The following is a 20,299-nucleotide window of genomic DNA, read 5'->3' on the forward strand; positions in this document are numbered from 1 at the left end:
CCTGTAAGCAAATCGAGTCACAAAACGGTGCTTACACATTACATGGCAGCACCTGTTCGGTGGATCTGTCGGGGCTTAGGTTTCGAACCCCCTGCAAAACGGGATTCAGACGCATGCACCGATGGGGCCATAGACTAATGGAGCATCATTTTCGGGAAAGTACTCCTACTGGAGGGAGGAGGACACCTAGACGCAGTCTACCATGTCTGAATGTCACACATGCCAGAAAGTGATGCATGTCAGAGGGCACGTTCTGCGGGGGTTCAGACATAAACCCTGACGGGGCCTGGAGCGCAACGTGCAAGCACCATAAGCCAAGGGGGTTTTGTCCTCATGAAGAACCCCCACAGGGAAAAGTTGAAGACCACAACCCCTGGGGGCTAACAAGTCTATTTACCTAGAGGGACGAGGGGGCAATACATCAGGAATGGCGAGGAGTTAGATGAAAAACCATCAGATTCAAGAGAACAGCGGCATAGACAATAGAGAAACCACATGGACATTGATGGCAGGTGACAGGTCCGCTATCATTTTAACCTTTGCCGTACTATATAGGTAAGACATTTTTGGAGTGCTACTTTATGCTTTAACTGGTCTATATGAAATAAAAGGTTATGTGCATAGAAAAACCAGTGATTCCAGAGCATCACGCTGACATGCAGCGCCCCCTAGCTGCAGCCTAATGCCTCCGGGAGGACCCACTATTTCTGCATTACATAATAAAATAAAAGACAAAGACATGCGGCGGCGCCCGGGGCCAGAAACGCAGGGACACAAGGAAACACAATGTAGATTTCTTTATTTATACTAAGGTACACTGTTACATGGCAGGTTATACAATGGAAATGCATTAACACTTTCATCTCCGGCAGATATTATATAGCTCCATTTTAACCCATCCTTCCCATGACTTACACACAGTGTAGGGAGAGGCTGTTGCAGTCACACTCAGCCTCCAGCATAACATCTTTGCATTAGTTTGTGAACCCCCTTGGCAATGATGAGGTCAGTCAAGTCCAAGGTTGTATTGGTAATTTATATCTATAGCTTATGCCCCCCCCAAAAGTAGATCGGTGTCTTGTTTCTCACTGATGAGTTCCACTATAATTTTTGGCCTGAATATAACCAGGACTGAGAAAATGACGGTAGGAATAAGCCCATAAAGGAGTTATCCGGTCTCGGAAGAAAAGTCTACAGCCCCTATGTGCACACTGTCACTATTCCCCAGTATTTCCCATGACTGGTTACGTGACCACATGTCTGCGATCTGTGTACTTGTGGCCACATGCCAACTAGTCTTGCCCCGCGTCTCTCAATAGGAGAAGCGCAAATGTCTAGTTGGCATGTGATGGTGTGAGAACGGTACATCTGGTCAAGAAACCACACGGGGAACACAAGACAATCGTATCAGCGCACGCTCTGCACACGGTCATGAGTTGGCAGTCTACAGTTGGGAGTGGCTGTGAACTTTTCTTCTGAGACTGGACAATCACTTAAAAAAACAGCAGCAGACAGGCAGGATTCCCTGCTCCATAAAACATGTGCCGGCTCAACTATATGTGTTAAATATATATATATATTTTTCACTCCCTGCATATAGCATATATGTGGCCAGTATTAAAGCACACGCTCAAAAACAAACAAAAGAAAAACATCCCAAGACTGTACATTGCGGAGTAATCTTGCATTACTAAAACCATATGGGCATCATATATAAAAACCATATATAATCTGTCTTCATGTTGCACAGTCTATTTGCTGGCTGCAGAAGGAGTTGACTAAGAATCAATGAGTGAGCTCATTCTGATGGGGAGTTTGTAACACTTATTTGTCTACATTCTCTTGGCTCATTCATGATCACTACTTTCATGTGGTCCATGCTAATCAGCAGAGAAGCCTGGTAACAGACAGACAAGAGTTACAAACTCTTTCAGAACTCACAAGCCTTATTAGCCGGCTCATTCTGCAGCCAGCAATGTACAGGAGAAATATAGAACTTATAGATGCCAAATGGTGGCAGTTTTTTTTTTTTTTTAAACGGAAACTCACTAGCAAAAGTTCTTTTTAGTCCATAATACATATATTTAGGTAAAATAAAAAATAAAATATAAGCCCGTGAATGGGTCCATCTAGTTATATAGTGTGCTGCCCTTGTCCTAGGGTTGCAAACTTTCCCACTGGATCCTCAGAATGAGCTTATTTATGGATTTAGTCAACCAATTCTGCAGCCAGCAACAGACCGTGCTATACAGCGGCTACAGAAGGCAAACGCTGCAAAATATTTTTTATTACAGAGTCCAAATTATAAAAAAATAATTCTAAAAAATGCATGCATTTAAAAAAAAAAAAAAAGTCCTTAAAAGTGGAAAACCCCTCTAACACAACATAACGTGAAATGGGACAACTGTACGCTGTGAGCGGCTCTGGACGCGGTACCAAATATGACCGGACGTCTCCCAGACCCAAGAGGCTCCATCACATCATTACTAATGACGTCTGTAGAGGAATACTATAGGGAAGATTTTGGGGCTTGTAAATTCCTCCTCATGTACCTATATAATGGATCTGTGAAAACTACATGCACTAATAGATCTCCAAGCGTATTCAAGCCACGTTCACCCAGCCTGAATGACAGCTGCAGCTTGTACCGAGCAGTGCGAGATCTGCAGCAGGGAGGCGGGACACTGAGGAACCGTCAATCTGTCTGGATCGGCAGAGCAATGGAGTTTAAACTTTCGAAAAGCAGTTCACAGCCATTCTTACGTGGATTTTCACATCCTATACAGTAGCCTCATTAAGTCCAAAAACTATTGACGGTAATCATTTTTTGCAGTTTTTATTAAGAAATCTGGAGACAGATCCGCTTTAACATTGACAACCTTTCCTTGGAATAAGTCGTCAATGTTCGATCGGTGGGGTTGCTGGGATCAGCTGTTCCCAATGCTGGCGACAGCTGGAACTGCTCAGCTGACAAGCTGCACGGCACGGGTCTGTCAACTATTTTAGTGGCCGCAGCTGCCTTATTCGAATCAATAGGGGGCAGACGTGCAGTACCTGACTGCGACCACTATCCCAATGATGGAGCTGTGCTCAGCAGATACGGTTGTCGCTGCCACTGGGAACAGCTCATCGGCAGGGATTGGACTGGAGGGGGAGTTGGGTGTCGCACCCCCATTGATCAGACATGACATGCAGGCTAAAAGCCTGAACAGCCATTATAATATCCTGAGCCTCTTGGCTCTTCCCTGCTGGGTGGAAAGTGACTTTCAGTTAAGGTCTATGAAATCAGGGATGTGGATCCCTTGGAGCACTGTAAAACGTCTGGTTGTTACGCAGTGTATTCCAAGACAGGACTGGAAAAATAAGAGATCGCTGCCAAGAGAGACGGTTCTACTGAGACCACAGATTTCATCTATGAATGTGCAGCAATATTGTGCCTCCTAAGGTTTTCTTGTAATACTGACTTGCCGGGATATCACAGTGCCTCGATAGAACAGCTTTTTGTGGTAGTCTTAATAAGGTCAGTTTATTGGACACCAGGCAGAAACGAGGACATTAAAAGGAGAAACTGTACTTTCAAGACATGTACAAATCAATAGCGCAGGTGAATATGGGGAGGAGAGAGGAGCAGAGTGAGGAAACAGGCAGATGGAGATAGATGGTGCTGAGCAGTCTAACAAGTCTCATCTCACACCAGAGCTGGATTCACATCTACACTGATCACTAGTGCCATGTAATGTCCTCCATGCTGTTGCTTAAATCCGGTGCCAAAAAAAAAAAAAAAACTCCCCCAAAACAATGAAGACTTCCTCTGTGTACTGTGCATAACATACATCATAACTACTCTCCACTCACCAGCTCCGAGTGGATTGCAAGTTAGAGAGAGCCTGCAGAAATGGATAAGATGGTGAAAAAGCAAAATTACAGTAATATAATGGCCAGAAAGTGTCATTCCTCATCTACACATAGGATAGTTTGTTCTGATAAGTTACTTCAAAGTGAAGTTACTAGTAATGAGCAAACGTGCTCAGATAAGGAGTTATCTGAGCGTCTTGAGCGTGCTCGAATATGTTTGAGTCCCCGTGGCTGCAACACATGTAGGGATTGAATGTCTAACCGCCACGAGATATGCAGCCGCAGAAACATATTTTTCGAGCACACCGAAGCCAATCTGTTAGCATGCTCAGAGAACACCTTATCCGACCACGTTCGCTCATCCCTATTCACTACCCATTTACACCAGACCATATTTAATAGATTAGTGCACACTGGCTGCCATTATATTTGCCAGTATGAATGAATATTTTTTTATTTGCACTGCACAAAAACACTTGTACATTGGGTGATCGGCACCCTGTTAAAGCTGCATTATCATCAAGAAATCCCAGGAAAGCTAGTTAATGTTAACCTTGTAGTGAAAAAGGACTTTAAGAAGGGAATTTGTCAGCAGGTTTTTGCTACAGTAATTTGAGAGCTGCATAAAATAGGGGCAGAGAACTTGATTCCAGCAATGTGTCGCTTACTCGACTATGTTTTGCTGTCACAATAGAATCAGTGTTTTATCAGCAGGAGATTATCACTACAGGATTAGGTGTCTCTTGCCTCATGGTTCAACCCTGCCCCCTGACTGGCCGCTTTCTGTGTATTCTGTGCATAGGCTTATAAAGCTGCTAATCCGTGGTCTCAGCATTCTGATCTGCAGCAGAGAAAACTGTGAATGTAACAAAATCACAGCCGGTAGACCTGCAAGTGACAGCTGGAATTAGGGTTTCTTCCCATACATCATATTGCGCTCAGATTACGTAGCAAAAAGCCCCTGGCAGGTTCTCTTTAAGGGAATGCAACACTGCTCCATTCAAATGAATAGATCCGGATGCAATTCCTACAAAGTCGGGTGCAACGCTACGCAGGGAAAACTTGGGATGGGCTCCCCTTCATTCTGAGGATTCGACAGCCAACAACTACACACGTCAATCATCCCAATTATATGCCATGTCCACGTTGTGTGGCCCGTGTGGTATAGGAGGCTGTCGAGATCGGGTCAGGAGAGTCGCGGCAGTTTTGGTGGAGACAGCAACATTGGCCTAATTAAAGTAGTAGTATATCAGTGATAGTACTGTCTACACAGGGCAGTATTACAGGACTCAGTCTCGTCTTTAGGGGGGCACATTTGTATTCCACTCTAAAGCATGACAGGCATGAACATGAAGGGGGTATAACAAAAAAATAATGTATGGTGCTTGTAGAGAAGTGAACAGGTGGAGCTGCAGCTGTTCTCCCTTCTCCTATAAGCACGCAAGCAGGGCGACCCGAGCATGCATGTTTATAGAGGGTTTAGTCAATGCTTCGCATTCTCCATCCTATCAGGAACGCACATACATCATCTATATTAAAAAAACAAAAAAAACAATCTAATTAACTGAAATCTCTCTCGAGTATCAAAAGTTTATCTACCCTGGAAAAAAAAAAGCAATAAATACAAATACACAAAACCTGCCCATACCATAACTGTGTAAGGTAGAGCCGGGCGTTTACATCTGCCAGACCATTCTGTATTAGGATTTCTCAGGATCTGCTCTGATTAATGGGGAAGTGGGTAAAATTATTATTAATAGGTGAGGTCACTGAAGCATCTAACTGGGGGAGCTCTGCTCTGACCACTGGGGGGACGGCAGGTACAAAACCAATGTGCAAGGCCAGGCCTACCATCCAGCTTTACTTTCCAGGGCATACGTTACTGATGACCTCTTTAGGATAGATCCGTATCGGATCGTGGCTCCTGGAGGAGGATGTCCAATACCCAGTGTCTGGATCGTTACCTATAGGGGCCGCATGGGACTTTCTGACAGCTGTCAGTGAGGGTCTGGCAACCTGCACCCCCCACAATTCAGTATTGATCCTAAAGATAGGTCATCTATCTATTAAGCTCTGGATGCCTCGTATAAAGGTGTCTGCTGAGACATCAAAAAAGGATCTAGTTCCCCCCTAACAGCGCTACTCTTATCCTTGGGCCGTGTGTAGTATTGCAGCTCAGCATCCTATTTCAACAAAGAGCAAGCTGCAATATCAGACAGTCGATGGACTCACGCTCCTTTTACCAGGTAATATGGACATGGTATAAAAGGAATTTGTCAGCACCATGATATAGGGGCAGAGACCCCGATTCCAGTGATGTGTCACTTACTGGGCTGTGTGCTGTCACTTTGGTGCAATCACAGTTTTCTCTGCTGCAGGTCTCAGAATGCTGAGCTCTGTATAACTCCACCCATACCACTGATTAACAGATTTCTGCCTATGCATAGTGTATACAGTGGCCAATCATTGGTGGGGGGCGGGGTAGATCAGAAGGACCAGATGGCACTATACACTTAGTCCTGTAGTGAATCTCCTGCTACTAAAACCCTGATTTTATAGTGAAAAACAAGGCCCAGTAAGTGACACGTCGCTGAAATCAGGGTCTCTGCCTCTACATTATGCTCCTCTCAGATTCCGGCTGACAGATTCCCTTTAACAAGATCATTTCCGGCCCCATGAAATGCCAGAAATGTTTGATAGATGTGTGACCTGTTGCAGAGACCCACGTCTGCCTAACATGGGAATGCTGCAGATGAGGATCCAGGCTCGGTGCGGGAGTAGGTGACTTGGCCGTTGACTAATGGTCCAGCGGTATCTCCCACATGAAGCGGAACAAGGCTAATAGTAGCCTTTTGATGCACACTGAGGCCACGTCAAGTTTGGAGGAAATGGCTGATGGTCATTTGGCAGACGATGAGGGGAATAAAAGGTTTCGCACTCAATACCTCCTTCAGGGGAAATAAGCTGCCGGCAGAGGAGTCTGATAGCGGCTTACTACTGAGACCCGTGCACCCACGGAGACTCCTCTGGCCACTTCTATAATCATTTACATAGAGCATAGCCATTCTGTAGGTAGCAGAAAAGTTATAGGCAGTATATGTGAGAAGAAAGCAGGTTACGGCATCGTCAGGACGTCCTTTACATGTTCCAACAGGTATTCCTAATACAATTCATACAATTGTAAGAAAAAAAAAAAAAAAAAAAAGCAGCGGATCAAGGCACACACCGGGCGAGGACATCACTGGGGGGGCATACAGATACGCACAGCAATGCATGGACCATACCCTACGCCTACCGGAGCATTATCTTGCATATAAATTATAATACTTTGTAGTGTTTGGATTCTCTGTCAAAATATTACATCAGCAATATTAGAATAATACCATATCTGTATCAATCGTGTAAGGAAAAAAAAAAAAAAAAAAAAGTTATTTTGCACCGATATACAAGATTGATTCTCTAGACGTCATCCCTTCATCGGGTGGGCCGGCATGCAAATGGCGCAGACAAGTATAGGACAATCGGCCCAGCAAAAGGACTTGGCAATCATCGGCCTCAGAAAAGAAAAAAAAAAAAAATAAAGGACCCCCGTCTAGTGCATTCGGAGAAGAAAGAAAATTCGGGATGGGATTAGGATGGATTTATTTCCTGGTCGGCTATGTTGTTACCGTTCTCTGGGAAGTTGTCGGGCAAGTTGTTGTTATTTAATGCAGATGCCGGGAACTCTAAGGTGTCGACATTCTGGTAACGGACGTAGGAGCCGAGACCTTGCTGGGGGCAGGTAGGACTGTCCTGCCCCGCCACGAATGTACTGGATGAGCTGCTCGGGGTAAAGGTCTGGCCGCCTAGACGGAGCTTGGTTTCGCCGGGCTCCAGCTGCTGCTTACTCTCCTCGTCAGTGTCTAGTCGGGTCAGTTTCTCTATCCACATGCGGAACTTCTCCTCTGTCTGTCTCTGCATCTCTGCAAAACAGTTCATAGCTTCTTCCAGGACATTGCCTATGCAGTTCCTATCCCACACGGTGCCCCTTTCAAGCAATCTCGGAAAATCCCTGGGCGTTCCTGCAGATCCCCCAGCGCGGATGAAGCCAGCTTTAAAGACATTGAGGCCATTGGGTAAGAAAACATAAAGCAAGCAAGCAGACAACATATCAAGCTGTGTATCCAGAGTAAGCATGCCTTAGTACGGACACTGATGGGACGCACAGAGGGGGGCCGCTTTGGGACATCAATTTCTCACGTGACAGTCATAAAATGCAACATCTAAAAAGGCGATACTGTACTACTACATACTATAAGAGACACTAGGATGTCAGATCTGACAGCGCACGAGGACGTTACAGACCGTTCATATCACAACCGGCTGAGCGGAACTGACTGCAGAGTCAACCAATTGCATCCAGACAGATGATAGCATCTGTTCAATTCTTCATGAACTGTGGGCCGTGTATAGAGACTACGTACACCTGCGCCGGTCTGCCCGGTGTGGCCAGCGGGGTTTCAGATACCGTACAGCATCTATACACAGGTGGGGCGTCCACAGAAAAGACTAAAAGCCTCCACACAGCCAAACCTGACGATATTTCTGGGTTCGGTCAACAGTCCAATGTGTACAAGACCTGACGGATGACTGTGAGGGGAAACGGAGGATCCAACGCGTCCAGTTATGGACTGTCAAATTTAATGTCCTGTAACACATAAGACACCAGAAGTCTAATAGTGGTTCTCTGATAGAGAACGCCGAAGCGCTCGAGAGAGCAAGTACTGTGCATAGGGGCAGTATTATAGTAGTTATATTCTTGTACATAGGAGCAGAATTATAGTAGTTATATTCTTGTACATAGGAGGCAGTATTATAGTAGTTATATTCTTGTACATAGGAGGCAGTATTATAGTAGTTATATTCTTGTACATAGGAGCAGTATTATAGTAGTTATATTCTTGTACATAGGAGCAGTATTATAGTAGTTATATTCTTGTACATAGGGAGCAGTATTAATAGTAGTTATATTCTTGTACATAGGAGCAGTATTATAGTAGTTATATTCTTGTACATAGGAGCAGTATTATAGTAGTTATATTCATGTACAATAGGGGCATTATTATAGTAGTTATATTCTTGTACATAGGGGCAGTATTATAGTAGTTATATTCATGTACATAGGAGCAGTATTCTAGTAGTTATATTCTTGTACAATAGGGGCATTATTATAATAGTTATATTCTTGTACATAGGAGCAGTATTATAGTAGTTATATTCTTGTACATAGGGAGCAGTATTAATAGTAGTTATATTCTTGTACATAGGAGCAGTATTATAGTAGTTATATTCTTGTACATAGGAGCAGTATTTTAGTAGTTATATTCATGTACAATAGGGGCATTATTATAGTAGTTATATTCTTGTACATAGGGGCAGTATTATAGTAGTTATATTCATGTACATAGGAGCAGTATTCTAGTAGTTATATTCTTGTACAATAGGGGCATTATTATAATAGTTATATTCTTGTACATAGGTGCAGTATTATAGTAGTTATATTCTTGTACATAGGAGCAGTATTATAGTAGTTATATTCTTGGACATAGGAGCAGTATTCTAGTAGTTATATTCTTGTACATAGGAGGCAGTAGTAGTTATATTCTTGTACATAGGAGCAGTATTATAGTAGATATATTCTTGTTCATAGGGACAGTATTTTAGTAATTATATTCTTGTACATAGGAGGCAGTATTATAGTAGATATATTCTTGTACATAGGGGCAGTATTATAGTAGTTATATTCTTGTACATAGGAGGCAGTATTATAGTAGATATATTCTTGTACATAGGGGCAGTATTATAGTAATTATATTCTTGTACATAGGAGGCAGTATTATAGTAGATATATTCTTGTACATAGGGGCAGTATTATAGTAGATATATTCTTGCACTTAGGGGCATCATTTATAGTATTTTAGCTAATTATTAAGTGCTGCATTACACATCTCATAAACGTGCCATGACAGGTAAATGACGTCTCCAGTAGATGCAGACATACTGTCTGGAATCTGGTCGCGCTGGTTAAGCGGCAGGATAAAGAAACAGGCAGCTATAAGTCATCCGGAACCATCTTGAGTGAACGTATCTTTAAATTAATTATAAAATTACACTGCCACATAGTTTGTAAACTGTTCCCCTTAGGCAACGTTTCACCTTGTCTATTGGTGCTTTGTAGTTACTAGACCAGAGTGACATGTTTGCTATATGCGACTGATTTTTGTCTTGTTTTTTTTGAGAACTGCCTTTAAAATACTATATTAGGGTCAGTACAAAAAAAACCTCACGCTTGGAAGGACGTGGTCTCTGTTTTATCGCACGACACAACAGCACAAGAGATCACTAATGACGAAAGGAGAAGGAAAAGAAAGTGTATACCCTTCCTCAGCGGAGACGCTTTAATTCCCCGGATGCCTGGAGAGTCATGTAATGCATTCCTTGTCTCACAGCCACTGATGCAGATTGGAAAGCATTTCCTTTAGAAAGTGCTTGAGTCCTGTCCTGTCTCCATGAAGCCTACTTGATAGTAAGAGGGTCTTTTACAGCCACTCAGCCCTTTTGGACTAAAGTGGTCCCATATACACCAAGTTAACCTTATGCTAAAAAGAGGAATATCATCGATTACCCCTACGATTTGGGTTCTTTTTGAAAGTCTAAAAAGGATTAGGCCATTAATATCCAAGTCCCGATCAACACCTTTAAGGGGAAACATTCATGTCGTATAACACCATCAACCTGCAGATATAGGGTTAATCTGCAGGTTAATAGTGTTAGAAAGGTACCAGAAAGGATAACGGCTGATCTTCGGGGACATATACAGACTTTATGCATTTTTTGCACTTTGACAACAAAAAAAATAACCAGAAAGAGTTTCTGTTTCCCACATTTTTCACTGTGTCTTTATTTAGTGTCGCTTATTATTTACCAGATGTCTCAACCCCCCCACCTTTTTATCGGCCCTTTAAATGATCGGCATCAATCAGTGGATGCAATATGGTTGAGGCAGCAATTAATCAGTTCACACACTAAACCAATTTGTGCCTTTACGGCCTGAACGGAACTCAAGCGACCTGAATAAGCCGCCAGTCGTCACTAGACAGGAGATCGTGTTAACACCGGCCATCTCTATGCAAATAATATGAGGCGTCTAAAATCAGACTAGAGGGAGATCGGCATAAACCATACAGGGTTTAGATTGTCAGCTCTGCTGCTGAGCCGAGAACCGCATCAGGCCAGGGATATCACCTTACCTGGAATCTCTGCTGTGATTGTCTTACTGCTCCCTGAAACCTCTTCATCCTCGTCAGACGAGCTGGTGCTCGAGTCGCAGGTGAGGTCGCTGTCGCTGGTGCTACTGTCCTGCAGCAAGTTATACTTCTTCCGAGCGGCCGCCTCTCTCTTCTGTCTCAGTAGCCGAATCCGCTCTTTGTGCTTTTGGCTTCTGTGACCTTTGATCTTGGTGACTCGACCATTTTGCTTATCGCTGGACTGGCGGTTTTTCTTGGCAGCCATAGTGGAGGTTTCGCTCTCCGACCGAGACCTCCGGGACTTGCGAGCCACTGCGGTTCCTTGGCTAGCAGGATCGCAGCCTTCGCTTATTGCTTCGGGACGTCGCACCTGATTCTCGTCTGCGGAAGACAATGTGTCGGAGTCGGCCAGGTGTCCGCTGGAAGAAGGAGAAAGCATGCAGTGGTTAGAGGAATCGCTCTCGTACACCCGGCCGCTCGTGGGCTTGTCGCTTTCGGTAGATGCTAGCTGGGACTCCGAGGAGTCTCTTCTCAGTTCCATCAGTAGGCAAGGCATTGAGGCGAGCCCGGAAGAGTCTGGGACGTCTTCGGCGCCATCTTTTAGTGAAGGAGACTGCAGGTCTAGGGCTCCTTCTGCTTCAGCCTGAGAGTCTGATTGCTCCTGGGCGACGTGAGGAGGCACTTCAGAGTCTAGAAGTTGTTCATCCTTGCTGACTGCCTCCATCTTCATGACAAATACACAAGTGTGTTCAGTTTTCAAAGCATGGAGTGCGAGATGGAAGACTTCTTGTCAGACTGCGCAGCAGCAATGAACGCGGGCATATACTAAAAAGAAGAAAACAAAAGAACAAGTTTAAATGATTGAAAGTAGAAACATTAATGTTAGTTCACAAACGCATTTTCATCCCTGAGAAAGGAAGATAACAGCGGTGGGGGGTCCTCATCTCTAGCCAAAAGCAGAGATCAGCGATGAAGAGTATGTCACTGTTATCCTCTACATCGCCTGTGGGGGCGCTGCAGGGAAACTGATCACCAACTAACAAGTTTAAAGAGATTGTCCGCTACTTTTACACTGACGCCTATCCTTAGGATAGGTCATCAGTGTCTGATCGGCCGGGGACTAACACCTGGCACCCCCACTGATCAGCCGTCATCAGTGTAGGGGGCTAGAAACACTCACTTGCGGAGGTGCTCAGTCTTCTGATAGTGGCCGAGGTTTGGTACTGTACATCCACCTCCTAGTCACATCAATAGGAGGCGAATGTTCCAATCCTCGGCCATTACAACGGCTGGCTCCGCAAGCGAGTACTTCCGGCTGGCGGACACCGACATCACTGATAACAGCTGATGGGTGGGGGTGCCGGACCCCAGCTGATCAGACATTGATGACCTATCCTAAGGTTAGGTCATCAATGTAAAATTAGAGGACAACCTCTAACTACAGAACGCAGCTGATAACTGGGTATTCCAAAAGGGGGGACGTTTTGCAATTGGCTTATCTGGTAATCTAGGAAATTCATTGTGGGACTAACACTTTAATTCTGCAAAATAAGTTACGGTCTAACACTTAAAGGGATGTCTGTCGCTGTAAATAGAAAATGGTTATAAAGAAAAAAAAACGAAATTATGAACAATTGATATGCAAAGTATGATCATAGATCGCTACCTGCCGTCAGTGAATGGACACATTCATTATTGCCATTTTGTCAGACTATTCATGACACAGCTGCAGTTTGTTACAATGTTTCATTGTATGTGGTCCTCTTGTAGCACACTGGATGCTTTATCTCTGTTACAGCTCTTATGTCAGACTGCTCCCATCAAACCGATTAGAGACTCCTCATCAACTCCTGAGAATGAAGGGGCGTAAGTGCAGCGTCCCCTTTACTTTTGGCGTCCTGTCCGGCGGCTCTGCAGCCGGCTGATGTGCATGGAGCAGCAGTGTGGCCCGTCCAAGTGAATGTGGTCAAATGCTGCTTAATGCAGAGCCGGGGAGACGATGAGCAATGAAAAATAGATCTTCATGACATAACATTTAAGGGGCAACAGATCACAATAATACAGATTAGGCGACATTGGAGGGACCCCCACAGTGCTGCTGGAGACCCTTCAGCCTGCTGTATTCTTTCACTGTCACATACAGCCCTATCCTTATAATAGACGACTTCACTTTCTTCCCCGCGCCTACGTCCATACATTACAGGATTTGCCTTGGAGGGTGTCCTACAATGCAGTTCCCCCACAGCTCTATGGTTACTCTACAGGTAATGGCATCTTCTAACCAGCCGGTTGTGGAGCAAATAGCAGGCTGGTGACGCAGGGTGCGCGGCGGTGCCGTTTGCATTATCCGGCACATGTTGCCGACAAATAGAACCAGAGATGAATATCTCCTTGGGGAAATGAGTCATCCGGTGACAGATGTGGGTTCTGCTCGCTCGGTAACAAGCAGAAACGTGGTGACAGGCTGAGACAGGGCGGATGAATGTGTGCCGACACGCTCCGCGCACAGCAGTCACCTTATGTAAAGGGCTCGTGCTCCATTACATGCAGAAATGAAGCTTGAGATCCCTGCGGGTGGTCACCAGATCATGGGCCTGACCCCCCCCAAACTATTCACACATCACCAAAGCTACTGCTCACTGAAGACGGGCTGAGTAAACGGCCTTCTGAATAGGAGTGATTGTTTCAGCCATATCTACAGGCGGTGCGGGACCTGCATGTATCAACTACTGTGATCGGAGAGAGGGACAGCACGGAGAACTGACTCTAGAATAAAGCCCCCGTCTCACATAGCGAGATCGCTGCTGCGTCACCGATTTTGTGATGCAACAGCGATCTCGCTACGTGTGACACATAGTGGCGATCGGGCCCCTGCTGCAATATTGCTGATCGTGCTCGAATGTCCTGGGCCATTTTTTGATTGCTGGTGTACCGCTGGCCAGCATGCATCGCTGTGTTTGACAGTGACAACGAACGACCTCAATACTACAGGTCTGAGAGACAGGGTCCCAACGACCGTCGTATCGTTCCATATCGTTGCTGCGTCGCTATTGAGATCTGACTGTTTGACATCTCACCAGCGACCTCGTAGCGACGCACCAGCGATCCCTACCAGGTCGATTCGTTGTCAGGATAGCTGGTGTGTCGCCAAGTGTGACGGTACCCTAAGGTATCATATGGATGGCCTCCCCTGGGCCGTGGGAAAACCCCTTTAAGAAGCTTTACCAATGATCATTTGTTAATCACCGTCACATTTAGCGATGCACCAGCGATCCCGACAACGAAACGACCCGGTCAGGATCGCTGGTGCATCGCTAAGTGATCGCTAGTGAGCTGTCACACAGGCAGATCTCAGCAGCGACATAGCAGCGGTCGTCGGTCGTTACTTACCTGTCAGATGCGGCGACGAAGACATCCTCCCGCCCGCGTCCACGCGTCGCTCGTCGGCACCAGCAGGAAGCGGCCGACGAGAAACGGGCCCAGGCCATTCTCGCGTGATCAGCGATAATCAGCGGGACGGAGGTAAGTATCACACATAGCGATATTGCTAGCAATATCGCTGCTGCGTCACAAAATCGGTGACGTTTTAGCGATATCGCTAACGATCTCACTTAGTGTTACGGGCCCTTAAGATTCCTGGTTTGGGAATATTGACACACTGGTTTACTGAGCAGCAGGGATGACCGAGCGTGGTCGGATAAGGCGTTATCAGCGCTTGTGCGCCTAACAGCCACGGCGACTCGAACACAGTATTCGAGCACGCCGAACATACTCTATTAGCACACGAGTGACACCACCATTCGCTCATCGCTACTGAGCACCACTCAACAGTCGCCCTGTTCAAGAATCAAAGAAGGGTCCTAAGTTGGTGAGAGACATGAGAGAACCTGCAGCTGCATCCCCCTCCTCTCCAGCTTCCATGTACTGATTTCCCCTAGACCATTTTTTGTCGACAGTGGAGGTTTCTAAAGCGCAACATGGTGATCACGCGACGCTACATTGGGCGGACACAGCCAAGTAATCTAGCTGTGCGCCACTTTTCTTTAAGGGCCTGTCACACTAAGGGTACCGTTACACTAAGCGATGCACCAGCGATCCCGACAACGATATGGATCGCTGGTGCATCGCTAAGTGGTCGCTAGTGAGCTGCCACACAGGCAGATCTCACCAGCGACATAGCAGCGGTCGGGGGTCGCTACTTACCTGTCAGACGAGGCGATCCTGACGTCCTCCCGCCCGCGTCCATGCGTCGCTCGTCGGCGCCACAGGAAACGCCCGACGAGAAATGGTCCAGGACGTTCTCGCGCAAGCAGTGATAACCAGCGGGGGAGCCGGTAGCAGGTAAGTATCAGACATAGCGAAATCGCTAGCAATATCGCTGCTGCGTCAAAAAACCTGTGACGTTTCAGCGATATTGCTAGCGATCTCGCTGTGTGTAACGGGGGCTTAAGGATAAGTTCACACGTGGCGGAACTCTCGCGGAAGTTACCGCGAGAGTTCCGGAATTCCATTCCGCGGGAAAATCGCATTTTAAATTCCCGCGATTTTCCCGCGGAAAAACTAGCATTTTGCAAGCGTAATTAGCTGTAGCATCGCTTGGAGAACTGATTGACTGGTTGGTCACACTCGTCAAACATAGTGTTTGATGAGTGTGACCAACTTTTTACTACTGAGGCCGCCTATGCGGCATCAGTAGTAAAAGATAAAATGTAAAAAAATTAAAAAAAAAAAAATTAAAAATGGTGTTATTCTCACCTTCCGACGTCCCGCGCAGCCTTCCCGCCTCTCTCCACGCTGCCGTTCCCAGTAATCCTTTGCGAAAATGCCCGCGATGACGTACGTTCTCGCGGGATCGTGACGTCTCGCGATAATTCGCGATGACGTCGCGCGAATGACCGCGTGACTTCACGATCCCGCGAGAACGTACGTCATCGCTCGCAAAGGCTTACTGGGAACGGGAGCGTGGAGAGAGGCGGGAAGGCTGCGCTGGTCGTCGGAAGGTGAGAATAACAATATTTTTTATTTTAAATTCTATTTTTTTTTACAGGGATATGGTACCTAAAGCCCGGAGGACAGTCTCCTCTCCTCCGGACCGTGGGTACCATCCGCAAATGTTCTGCTTACTTTTTGCATGGTGTGCACAGCCACATGCGGGAAGTAAGCGGAACAATGCATTCCTATGGGTGCGGGATCGCCGCGATTCCGCAAAATAAATGAGCATGCTGCGTTTTTTACCGCAAAGCGATTCCACCACAGTAAAAACCGCAGCATTAGCACAGCATTGCGAAATCCCACAGGAATGCATGGGATGCTTATTTTTTGTGGCAAAATCGCGCGGCCGCGAAAAAAACGCCACGTGTGAACTCAGCCTAAGCGATATCGCTAGCAATATCGCTATAACGTCACTGGTTTTGTGACGCAGCAGCGATATTGCTAGCGATATCGCTATGTGTGATACTTACCTCCGACCGGCTCCCCCGCTGATTATCGCTGATCGCGCGAGAACGGCCTGGGCCGTTTCTCGTCGTCAGCTTCCTGCTGAGCTTCCTGTGGCGCCGATGAGCGACATGTGGATGCGGGCGGGAGGACGTCAGGATCGCCTCGTCTGACAGGTAAGTAACGACCCCCAACCGCTGCTATGTCGCTGGTGAGATCTGCCTATGTGGCAGCTCACTAGCGACCACTTAGCGATGCACCAGCGATCCTGACAGCGTAATATCGCTGGTCGGGATCGCTGGTGCATCGCTAAGTATGACAGTACCTTTAGATTCAAGGGCCGCTCGTTGCTCTGAGTCCTCCAAAGGTCCTGTGATAACAAGACCATGCTATGTCAGAATATACACAGTGCAGCAGAGGTCCCAACACCCTCTACTGAAGGCCACATTGGAGTAGATGGGGTTAATATAGATATTACCTGTGTGTAATAGTCATTGGGTACACTCTTGAAAACATTCTAGATCACAGCTCTCCGGACCTTGGAGGATGACATGGTTGGAGGATGCAACGAGGTTAATTTGCTTCACCCCTGAATTTTGGGGGTTTACAGTACAGTTTTCACCGAGCTGCGCAATCTGAGGATCTCCTGCAATATTCATGTACCCAGGTCTGTACCCGGAGCGGCTCCTTTGTGTGTATCACAGGCAGGGTGCCCTCCTCCCCTGGCAGCTGTGACTACAAGATACTGCATTTAGGCCTAGTGGGAACGCGAGAAGAGACCTAAGGTTACAGCGCAGGGTTTCATGAAATAAATACACTCCAGATACAGAAACTTCACAGCCAGAGGGACATCACAGCGCTCCACTCCTCCCAGCGCTTCCTTTATAAAACATTCAGCGAGGAGATTTTCATAGCAGTCGATGCTCAGAGTGAAGCGGCCGCGGCTCAATTAGCTAATCTGCTTGGTTTCCTATTTTGAGATGTGATAGCTCCTGGTACATGTGATGTTAAGCTGAGGCCAAAATGTCTGCAAATGTGGGAAATTCTATTTATAGCTGCAATATAGCAGAGCGGCCCCCCACAGGGATGACATACGGGGCCGCCAGAGCCAAAGACATTTACTTTACTGTAGTGGCTGATAGGACTTGCCCACTTGTAGAAATCATAGGAGTTTTTGTCGTCACCTCCAGGTGGCGATCACTACAGACACCATTAACGCAACCATCCCCCCCACACTGAGACTGGTCTAATGTCACATCCCCAAAAGGGCCAGTAGGTGTATGGAGTACTGGGAGAAAAAAAATTGCACCATGGCTGCACTATGCAAGATCTGCCATAAGTGTGATCAATACAGTCGGACCCCTGTGATGTGAAGAAATAGGGAGCACGAAAACACCTGTGGGAATCGTCATAAGGGGGAGCTGAATACAAACCTTCTTTGTAACCCAAAACAGCACATTGAGGTGATAGCTCCCCCTCACAAGAGGAGAGGTGGAGTGCATGATTCTGTACAGGAACAATCAGCAGACTCACATTTTCCACATAGAGGCAGGCAAGACCCCCATTTATCACACAGGGGGCAGGCGAGACTCCCATTTATCAGAAACCACAATGACCCTTGAGGTCCCTTCCAACTCTAACATTCTATGAACCCTGTGGCAATTATCCCACAATCTAATAAGTAGGAATGTCAGTAACTCCCAAATAACAGCGAAAAGACCCCATATACCAGTGGTTTCCAACAACTATTAATAAAACTACAACTCCCAGTTGGCAGCGGTAGAGCAACCTGTGAATGTGTCGTGCCCAGCAGTGGGTTGTGGAGCCACATTTGACTCTCAGAGTCCTAAACAGTAACCACATAAATCCATCCCCCCCCGCCCCCCCCCCCGATGATCCCGACAACTACACAGTCAATTCTGAGATTGCATAATCCACATCTATTTCTCTCATTCCTCCACTTCGGATACGTTTTGCCTTCTTCTCTGCTTATTACAAGGAGTCCCCAGACTGGTTCACGAGGTAAGAAGATTTGGCCTTTTACCCTTTAGATTTGTTTTCAATTGCTCCAATGCAACCACTTTCCGGAAAGGCTTGGTTGCCGTTTTGAGTTTACAGCTCCCCTGCAGGCCTATGACTATAGACGACAACATCTGATCCTGCAGTCTTAAGGGACTTTCACACATAGTGAAATCGCTAGCGATATCGCTAAAGCATCACCGATTTTGTGACGCAACAGCGAACTCGCTAGCGATCTCGCTTTGAGTGCAACACGTACCTGCGACTGGCCCCCCCGCTGGATATCGCTGATCGCACTCGAATGTCCTGGGCCATTTTTTCATCGCTGGCGTCGACTAGAGACGCATGGACGCAGGCGGAGGTAGTCATCGCTGCGGTGAAAGGTAACAGCAACCAACAGATCGCTTATCGCTGCTGCGTCGCTGGTGAGATCTGCCTGTGTGGCAGCTCACTAGCAACCATTTAGCGATGCACCAGCGATCCTGACCGGGTCGTATCGTTGTCGGGATCGCTGGTGCATCACTAAAAGTAACGGGGCCCTTAGGGACAGTTTACACTGGCCTACCAGCTGCTGATAACCGGCATAGAAGCCCACTGACTGCCCTTTAACAGCTCGTTTACACAGGACAGGGCACAGAGGCTGCCTTTGTTCTCAGCAGCACACTTGTTTACACAGGAACAATATGCTGCCGAGAATGACGACTTTTTTTTTTAGGTATCCAGAAGATCAATTTGCTCATTCCTTGGGTGATAGAAAGCCTGATTACACATTATCAAGAAAAGAACATTTCTAGGAACACACGTTCACTATAAGCCCATGTGCCCACGTTGCAGAAAGGCTGCGGAAATGGCCGCAGCATTTCCGCAACTCCCTGCCGTAGGTAAAACCCATGCGGAATGCGCTTGCGTTTTCCCGCAAAACACAAGGCGTTTTGCAAGTGTTTTTAGCTTGCAGAATGCTAGCGCTTTCCAATCGATTTGAAGCATCGCTTGGGAAAAGTGATTGACAGGTTGGTCACACTTGTCAAGTAAGTGCTTGACAAGTGTGACCAACTTTTTACTATTGATGCTGCCTATGCAGCATCAATACTAAAAGACAGAATGTTAAAAATAAAAAAAAAATCGGAATATACTTACCCTCTGTCGGCCCCCGGAGCCCTCCCGCCTCTCAGCCACGCTGCCGGCATCTTCTGTTATCAGGGATGCCTTGCGACAATGACCTCTGATGACGTAGCATCACACGAGACCGCTAAGTCATCACAGGTCATTCGCGCAATGCATCCCTGATAACAGAAGATGCCGGCAGCGTGGCTGAGAGGCGGGAGGGCTCCGGGGGCCGACAGAGGGTAAGTATATCCCAATTTTTTATTTTAATTCTACTTTTTACAGGAATATGGTACCCAGGGCCTGGAAGACAGTCACCTCTCCTCCAGACACTGGGTACCATCCGCACATGAAGCGCTCACTTTACGCATGGTGGGCATAGCCACATGCAAAAATTGAGCATTTCAATCCAATCCTATGGTGACGGAATCGCCGCGATTCCGCAGAAATAATGGACATGCTGGGGATTTTACCGCTATGCGATTCCACAGCGTGGGCACAGCAACTGCGGAATCCCATGGGGATGCGTTTTATTAGTGTTTTTTAAGAATTTCCGCTGCAGTGGAAACGCATAGAAAACGCAAGGTGGGCACACAGCT

General features: G+C 46.5%; 1 protein-coding gene across 3 annotated transcripts in view; it reads right to left on the reverse strand.

The window, feature by feature from the left end:
• ARK2N (arkadia (RNF111) N-terminal like PKA signaling regulator 2N) overlaps positions 1-20,299 on the reverse strand; it is a 44,962-nt gene that overhangs the window by 23,500 nt on the left and 1,163 nt on the right. For 2 of the 3 annotated variants that reach the window (XM_073589777.1, XM_073589775.1), the window contains exon 2: positions 11,145-11,966. In XM_073589777.1, the coding sequence (XP_073445878.1) occupies positions 11,145-11,871 (727 nt within the window). In that variant the 5' untranslated portion in view covers positions 11,872-11,966. Of the gene's footprint in view, positions 1-782; positions 7,947-11,144; positions 11,967-20,299 lie in introns of those variants that run through there. The other variant, XM_073589776.1, reaches the window with a different exon arrangement.

The sequence above is a fragment of the Dendrobates tinctorius genome, unplaced genomic scaffold (genome assembly GCF_039654945.1).
Source record: "Dendrobates tinctorius isolate UK_male_01 unplaced genomic scaffold, ASM3965494v1 ptg000113l, whole genome shotgun sequence".
Taxonomy (NCBI): Eukaryota; Metazoa; Chordata; class Amphibia; order Anura; family Dendrobatidae; genus Dendrobates; species Dendrobates tinctorius.